Source organism: Neomonachus schauinslandi, chromosome 6 (genome assembly GCF_002201575.2).
Source record: "Neomonachus schauinslandi chromosome 6, ASM220157v2, whole genome shotgun sequence".
Lineage (NCBI taxonomy): Eukaryota > Metazoa > Chordata > Mammalia > Carnivora > Phocidae > Neomonachus > Neomonachus schauinslandi.
In genome coordinates this window covers 152723601-152732466 of record NC_058408.1, presented here as the reverse complement: position 1 = coordinate 152732466, position 8866 = coordinate 152723601, and the positions used below count along the sequence as shown (strand labels likewise).

The 8866-nt window shown below is 51.7% G+C and overlaps 1 protein-coding gene across 1 annotated transcript in view; it reads left to right on the top strand.

Moving 5' to 3' along the window:
- Positions 1 to 8866, top strand: part of TCERG1L (transcription elongation regulator 1 like) — a 184780-nt gene that overhangs the window by 175545 nt on the left and 369 nt on the right. The window contains exons 10-11 of the mRNA XM_021703857.1: positions 795 to 884; positions 4720 to 4838. Of these exons, the coding sequence (XP_021559532.1) occupies positions 795 to 884; positions 4720 to 4838 (209 nt within the window). The remainder of the gene's footprint in view (positions 1 to 794; positions 885 to 4719; positions 4839 to 8866) is intronic.

Sequence of the window (8866 nt, the reverse complement as noted above, 5' to 3'; positions counted from 1 at the left end):
CTGAAATCAGTCCAGTAGAGGGGCATCTTACAACACACCTGGCCAAGCACTCCTCAAAACCATTAAGGTCAAAACAGCAGGGAAAGTCTAGAAACGGTCACAGCCCAGAGGGGCCTCAGGAGATGCGATGCTGTCATGTGGTGTCCTGGGTGGGACCCTAGCAAGAAAAACAAACCTAGGTTAAAACTAAAGAAGTCTGAAGTGTGGACCTTGGTTAACAATAGTGTAGACGAATCTAGCGTACATACCAATGTAAGGTGTTAAGAGTATGGGAAACTGGGTAGGACGTGTCACCTTGTAATATTCTTGTAACTTTTCTGTAAATCTAAAACTATTGTAAAGTAAAATAGTGTGTTTAAAAAAAATGACCTACCTAAAAGGTTTAAATATTGATTTAAAAATCAACTAAAATTATGCTAAACTCAGACTATTGGCAAGAAGTTGCCCCCTGTCATGGCCCTTGGTGTTCTGAAAATTCTCACAAACGCTTCTGCTTTCAAGATGTGACATTCCAGAATGCCCCAGCTCCCCGGACATAACCGGGGCTTCAGATCAGAGGCACATGGCCCTGGAAGAAATCCAAGGAAGAAATAGTGTCATGAGTGTAGAAATTAAATTTTCTAATGCTCTAAGTATCGATTTCCTAGAGAGGTGGACGTGCGTAAGGCTTCCATACAAGCTGTGTCACTGAGCCCACGGTACCTTAACGCTGTTTTCCACCACTGATCATTTCAGCACGAGTTCAGGCTCAGCCTTAGATGCTAAAAGCAACTCTATTGAATATCTTTCTTCAGGTGTCAGCGTTTTCTACCTGGGAGAAAGAATTACATAAAATCGTGTTTGATCCACGCTACCTCCTGCTAAACTCTGAGGAGCGGAAACAGGTAACGCGGGGGTGAGGCGTGGTGGCGGGCTCTGCACGCACAGCACCAGCGTGGCACACCCCTGAGGTGCTTGCTGATGCACAGATGACTGTCGAGTTCCTGTTGTCAGGGGGAAGGCTGCAGACGGCGTGCACGCTCGCCTGTGACCGGGACAGAGGAAGCTATCCCTAACTGTTCCTAGCGAACCATCTGGTGGTGACCCCATAGGACAGATCCTCCCATTCAGACATGAGAAGGCACATGCTGGGGACCCTGGCCACACCCCGGATGAGTGTGTTCAGGAGACTTAAGGTCTTATATGATAACAGTGAAGGAGAAGAGGGCCCAGGGAACGGTAGGAGCACATGTATGAAATGGAAGTTCTAGAAAGCGGGTCCCCAGAAAGCGCAGGAATGGGTCAGAGGACAGCTTCACCTGACGGCTCTGGCCGGGCTTGTTGACAAAGCAGGTCACGGAGCCAGTACTGCTTCCCAGATGAGGCAGACAGAGGATGGGTGGTGCTGACTGCCAGGGGAGGAGCTGAGGCCATGAGGTGCAAGCTTGCACAGCCCTCTGGGATCTGGGTGGTCCCTGGAGCCCAGACAGAGGGGCCCTGACATTAGTTGCAGAAGATCCGGATTTCCTTCTCTCTGGTTCCTGTGCCAGTCCCACCTCTCCCTCCCTCTGCCCTTGGAGTACGAAGTGATGCACATGGAGAGTGGGTCATCAAGAACGGCCACTGAAAACAGAGAAGGCCCGAGAGTCATCTCAGTGGTGGGCTCAGTCACCACGGCCTGCACGGTCACACCGCAGAGTCTGGGAAGGCCTGGGCCAGGGCCAGAAAGGGCTATTTAACGTTGCATTCTGTTGTGGCATGAAGTTCCTTCAAGCACGTGGTGGGACGATCAGGGAAGGGCCATCTAGGCAGAGCCTCGGGCCTGCGGACCCTGACGGTCCTGGCAATGGCAGAACCCCCTTCCCCCCAGTGTAGGCTCATGGTTGGGATGGTCCTAGATTGGCCACAGTAGAATACAGAATGTGGATCTTTCACGAACTTAAAATTAATGATCCTTTTGCTGCATTCCAGCTGAGCTGTATTTTCCAGAAAGAAACATTTGAAAATGTGTGAAATGTGTTAGCAGTGGCTCCAAAAAAAAAAAAAAAAGCAAAAAAAGGTTACAGAGTCAGACGAGGTTAGATTATATACATAGACTCCAAAGAAAACTGCAGGCTTTAATCGTAGGTCATATTTCACCCTTTTGTTGCAATATTAAAGACCAGAAAGTCCGACTCCTTGACTATGACCACACAGAGAAGCTTGCTTGTTTTCCCGCAGCAGTGCAGACCCGCATGCTTGCTAACATCTGCGGACCGTTAGCACATCTGTAGACTGCTTTTGCCACCGGTCGCGGTCAGCACTGTCCTCTCCAGTTCATGGGGGTTTTGAGAGACCATTAGCCCTTTGAAGGAAGAGGAGGAAGTGAGGCTCCCCGCCCGACCCTCAAAGAACAGGCCAGTTTATGATCTCACGCTTACATCCCGTCCCTGAGTGTGCGGCATACACCGGGCTCAGGGGGCTGTTGTGTTGAGCGGGTTCCTCTTGACCCGGGCGGGCGGCACTGCCGAGCTGTACTTCCGGCCACAGCAGCCGGTGCCCGCCCGCCCGGGCTGGGACCTCGGGCCCGCACCTGCACATGCACTCTGCAGACTGGTCAGACTGGAATGTCAGCTCACACCAAGAACTCCCTCAAACACCCGGGAAGCCACCCCGAGGACACTGCAGGCCTGTGTCACCAGCCTGCAGCTTGCCCCAAGGCCCGATGAGGAAATGCGGGGAGTGGCCTCGCTGGGAGCCCAGGCACGCAGCACCAGGAGCCCTCCGATTGAATGCCTATATGTGGGTGACAAACCGCCAGCGATCCAGGGGAAGTGTTGTGGTTCCCATGCTCATGGGAGCTGTGCTGCTGAAGGAAGCAATATTTGGACCATCCAAAAACCCGGTCCTACCACCGGGGGCTGCAAAGGAGATGACTGAGCCCAAGCAGAGTCGGGGTCGGGCAGCGCTCATCAGACCCATCTCCACGGTAACAGATAGTGTTTCCTTTTTATTATGGTAGATCACGCCATAAGGAGGTAATGGCAGATGGTATCTCTTTTAAAAAGCCATGCCCCACTTTGAATGAAAGTCGCATAATTTGTCAAAGAGGGAAGAAACCCTGCCACATTAAATTAGAGCAGCATAAATAGAACAACAGACCAAAGATGAGCAGAGAAATCGGGTTCGCTGGGTGAGTGGTTCAGGCATCCGAGAAGCAGGTCTCCCCGCAGCCTCTGACCCCTCGGGCAGGCAGGGTTTCTTCTGGCCAGATTTCAAGTTAATAGAGCAAAACTCTTGCTAATGATGGAGCCACATGCTTTTATTTGGATAATAACACTTCCTTCACCTTTTTTATGAGTCTAAATTATAAGACAACTCACACCACTTGCCTTGGAGGTGCGGATCCTATTCTTACTTTAACATATATGCACGCCCTTTCAGTTTAAGTCATGTTCCTGGTGCTTCTTGTTGAGGCTGAGCCGTCCAGAGGAGAGTGGCATTTGGTATTTGCAACCCTATAAGCCTGTGGTTACTGAAAGCCAGTGAGCGCCCTCCTGCAGTGGCCGTGGGGGCACATCCCGCCTCCCGCACCAGGGCAGGCGTGCGGGAGACCCCCACCCCAGAGCCCTCGGGTCAGACTCTAATGCCTGCCACGGCCATTGACTGGGTTGGTACAGAAGTGCTGTTTATTGGCCTTCCATGATCACATGTGCAATTTTTATTGATCTTTTTATTTATGTCTGCACGCACACGTAAATTATCTCCAGTATTTTCTTTTTAATGCTCTTGAGGCTTCAATAGCATTATTAATTAAACAGCTGTCTCCACCTCCTTTAGGCTCTGGTTTATAAATGACAACATTCTGATATTAGAACAATGAGCCGCCTCCGTCCTGGCGAGGGAGGATCCTTCCGGGGACCGCTGCAGACAGGTCCCCCGGTGTCATGGGACTGCGTTGGCTGCCAGTTTGCAAGAGATACAGTCCTGGAGTCACGGATGCACGGATGCCTGGCAGACAATACCCATACCCTTTGGGCTAGGGAATGGGGTTCTCCTGTTAGCTTTCAAAACCCACTTCTTGTCAGACTGGGGTTAGCGTGGTATCTGAGGGTCAAGTATGTTCACCTGGAGGCTCCATGACCCCCCAGGACAGGCTTGCTGTGTCCGCACGAGCCCCCTGATGACCAGACCCCCACACTCACAGGTGGTCTTCTTGGGGATTAGAGGGTGGGGAGCCAGAGATGCCAGGTCAACTTTGTTTTCACAAAGGTAAAATCACATTTGGAGACCCAAATGCCAATTACATTCCTATAGGAACTGACTAGAAGAAATTACACAATCTCACGTGTTATTGGGACTACCAGCGGCAGTGTGACGGTCGGCCAGTGTATGAGCTGCTCACAGTGTTCCCAAACCAGAACCACAAGGGCAGCAGAGCCAGGCGCCTGGACCGTCAGCGGCTCCCACAGCCTCCGGGGAGGGTTGCCGCCGCCCGTTCCTCGCCTCCACAGGCAGGGCTCAGTCGGTGTGTGGCCCCGAGACGGCGCCTCGTGAGGACCCAGGCTTACTTTTCTAGCCACTTGTCTCATGATGCTGAGAGTGCCTCACTGAAAGGCTGTGGCTTCAACCCCAGCCACTACAGGATAGAAAGGCGTAACCACAGATTCTCTCCCTGTTCTTTTGTGTTGGTGTTTGAAACCCAAGATTTCATTTCTGATGTGCAACCTTGTAATACTTCTCTTGTGTGTGTGTTTTAAGATATTTGAACAGTTTGTCAAGACAAGGATAAAAGAAGAGTACAAGGAAAAGAAAAGCAAACTGCTGCTAGCCAAAGAAGAATTCAAAAAACTTCTGGAGGAATCTAAAGTGTCACCCAGGTATGGAGACAGACACAATCTCCAGGGCTGGACATCTGCCCGTGACCATAGGAGGGCTTTTACAGTCTGTTTCCCTTAAACCACGTACCCTCACATGCCCTAGACAGCACAAGTGTAATAGCAGAGACCTGCTGGGGAGGGAAGCCCGCCTCCTCCCCAGCGGGTTGTGGGTGAGTGAGCCTCCAGCCCCGCCACGGCTGCAGCGACCCACACCCTTCGCCCCCCACCCACGCCACAGTCTCTCCGTTCTGCTGCCCCACCGCCTGGTTTTCCAGCCTGGCAGCCCCGACTCCATGGTCTTAATAACTAATCAGTAGGTCAGCACTCAGAGAGGAGGTGTAACTTCAGAACTAGGGATCAGAGACTAAAATGCAGAACACAGCAGATAGCAGCCATAACATAAACCCCACCAACCCCATTGGTTCCGGACGCCTTCCCAGTTGGCCGGGATGTAGACAGAAGGTGCACACATCAGGGCAAAGGGGCCAAGTAAACTTGCTGCCAAATGCACCTAAAATAACCCGGCATTACTCCCACAAAATAAAGCAAACTGGTGGGAAACTAGACTTCAGAAATTAGAAAAGCACATGGACTTAACTGTTCTTAAAAATTAGCTTTCATCGACTGATATTTTAAAAAGTAGTGAACATGTACTACTTTTAGAGTTATAGAACTATAACTTTTATGAGCAAAAATGATTTTGGTTTATTTTTATTTGAGGGTTGGGATATCATGTCTAAATGGACATTTATGCATTAGTATTTTAATACTAATGCATAAATGCAACATTATTTTTTAAGTAGATGTTAATTGATGTTGCTTTCAATGCAGACCCCAGGCTCCCATATTTTGATTGATAATTGTTTAGTTCTTCTGGTCAGTAAGTAATTGGATGTTGGGTGCATGGTCCTTATAAAACTGCAAGTATTTAAAAGGCAGATATTTTCTGAATGGGAGAAAATGTAGCGTGAATTATCCCCATCACAAAATGCTAATCTAGAAAAGCAAATGTGCATCTAAACATTTGTAAATTGTGATTTTCTACTGTTAGAGGTGAGAACACTGGCTTTTCTGTGTCCCCCACATGGTGACCCCAGGAGAGAGGAGTTGGTCTGGAGCCCCTGCCTCAGGGCACAGCCTGCTCAGCCCCTCCTAAGCCCTGCAGTGGGGTGAGGCATTGCACCTGTCTGAGCTTCTGGCCTCATCTGCAGCAGGACAGCTGCAGCAGGCTCCTTGGGGTGGGGAGCAGGCAGGGAAGCAAACATAGTGCCTGGTAGCTGGAAGGAGCTTGGTGAAGGGGATGCCCGTCGTCACCATCACCAACACCACCATCACCATCATCACCATCATCATTATCACCACCATGATCACCATCATCACCATCATCATCACCACCATCAGCATCATCACCATCATCACCATCACCAGCACTATCACCGTCATCACCATCACCTTCACCATCACCATCACCATCGTCACCATCACCATCATCACCATCACCATCATCACCACCATCAGCATCACCACCATCACCATCATCACCACCATCATCATCATCACCATCATCACCACCATCATCATCATCACCATCATCACCATCATCACCACCATCATCACCATCACCATCATCACCATCACCTTCACCATCATCATCACCACCATCATCACCATCATCACCATCATCATCACCATCACCACCATCATCATCATCACCACCATCATCATCACCATCACCAACATCATCATCAACAACATTTAGGTAATATTCTTGGTCTGTCCATTGGTGAAATATTAACAATAAGCCAACACATTTCCCCTCCCATTATGAAGACAAAGGAGAAAATATTCAGAATGCATTGAGCAATTAGGAGAAAGATCACACACACACACACACACACACAGGGAAAATGAGTGACTACGGTGCATATGTCCTTTTATGAATATTAAGCTATTTTTATGTCAAAATGGCTGATTCTGCAACATTTTCAAGACTTTTTCTGACTTCCTGACCGTCTCTTCCTACTGTCCCCTAGGCGTCCTAGTAGAATCGTGCAGTTCAAGTCACTGCACCCCGGATGGCCAGGTGAGCTAATAAGCACAGGCCATCTGAGCGTCCCTGGAGGTAGCCTCTCAGAGCTCAGCAGCTCTGACCCTGTCCCCACAGCCCCAGAGCCAGCCCCAGAGCCAGCCCCCAGCCTGCCCAGCTCTCGGGGTCTTGGGATGGGGCCAGGAGCCACAAGCAACCTCTCCTTGGGCTGCTGGCCAGGCTGTGGGATCTGCACTCTGTGATCCTTCTTGAAGGCCCCCTCCCTCACATACAGGTGGGCTGTGTCCCCAGCTGCCAGAGGGAAGATGGGGATGCTGTGCCCATGACTCAGGGGCCTCCCCAGGCCCACTGGACAGTTCACAAGGGCCAACAGAAACCAGGCTGTCCCCTTGGGCATGGCTGTGGGGCCACGGATTTGTAACTCTCCCTTTCTTTCCGGGGACGCTTCTTTTTGGAAGTGCCCAGAGTAGGACCTTGCAGACAGGATCTCTGCCAGCCCCTAACTGGAAAATGCTTAGGCTGCTACCCACACAAGTGAAGAAAGTAACAAGCCCCTGTAATTCTCATCTTGGAAGGAAGAAAGGAAAAGGGGTCTTAGTTCATTTAGGCTGCGTAACAAATTACAAATACAAACCAGGGGCTTAAGCAACACAGAATTCTTTCTCATAGTTCTGGAGGCTGGAAGTCGAAAACAGGGCTCTGGTGGTGTGGGGTCTGGTGAGGCCCATCCGGGCCCCTAGACAGCTGTCTTCCCTCTGTGTCCCCCATGGGGAAGGAGTAGGGGGCGATCTGGGGTCCCTTTTGCAAGGGCTGTCATCCCCATCATGGGGCACCACCCTCATCCCTAGGGCCCCACCTCCTGATACCAGTACCTGGGGGTTAGGAGAGGTCAACATATGATTCTGGGGGACAAGTGCCTTCCGTCCACAGCAAGGAGGAAAGAGGGAAGAAGGGAAGAGAGCACAGGAGAGAAGTGATTTCTTTCTGAGAAGCCCGTGAGCAGGCAGGACCCCAGCGTGTGACCAGGGGGACAGTGACACTGGAGGAGGAAGAGGGAGCTTGGCGACCACAGGGGATGAATCCGGGTCCTCACAGCCCTGTCCGTGCAGTCTTGTTGTTCGGGTATAAAAAAGCTAGTACATTATAACCATTCAGTACAACAATTTAATGTCCGCATGGAATATAAAGTTCTCTGTGAAGAGAAATGGGGGAATCGGAGGGTCCCCTGGGCCGAGCACGGGCAGCCCGGGTGCCGCCTGCCACTTAGCCCTCCGGGGCCTGTCCCTGCTGCAAGCTCAAGCCAGGGAGGAGGGGGACCCGGGGACCCAGTGCTCGCCATGGTGCGCTTTGTCCCTGTAAGGGACGTCCCCAGCTTGCCCTGTGAGCCGCCCGACCTTGTATCGGACTCCCTGGCCCCACAGCCCTGGATCCATTCGGTTGATATTGGGGGACGTCTACACGCCGGCCACTGGGCCAGACATTCGGGACTTTCAGTGGGGAATGAAGTGGATAGCAATGCTGCCAATGGAGGGGGGTGGCAGAGTAAATGGGCTTACCGTGGTGGTGACCATGACAAGGGCCATAAAGGACCCTTTCTGTAGGGTGAGGTTCCCCGAACAAGACATGCTGACTTCCAGTGGCGGTGCGTGCAGAAGCAAGGGAGAGCATGAGAGCCAGGGACAACAGGGGACCCATGTGGCCAGGGCAGTGGTGGGCGCAGGTGGGCGGTGGCCAGCTCCGGGTGACGGAGGCCAAAGAGGCAGGAGAGCCGGCTCACTTCCAGAGGGTGAGATGCAGCCATAAGGGCGTTCAGTGGGCTCAGGATCCTGCCGTTCCTTCCTGGGAAGTGAAGCTAGTAGAGGAGGAGGTGGGGCAGGTGTGAGAGGCCCACAGCTACGGCCTTCAGTCCGTTACCTGCCCCACGACCTGCCCCTGTCCCCGGCCTGCCCCACATCCCGACCCTGTCCCCACCTGCCCCACG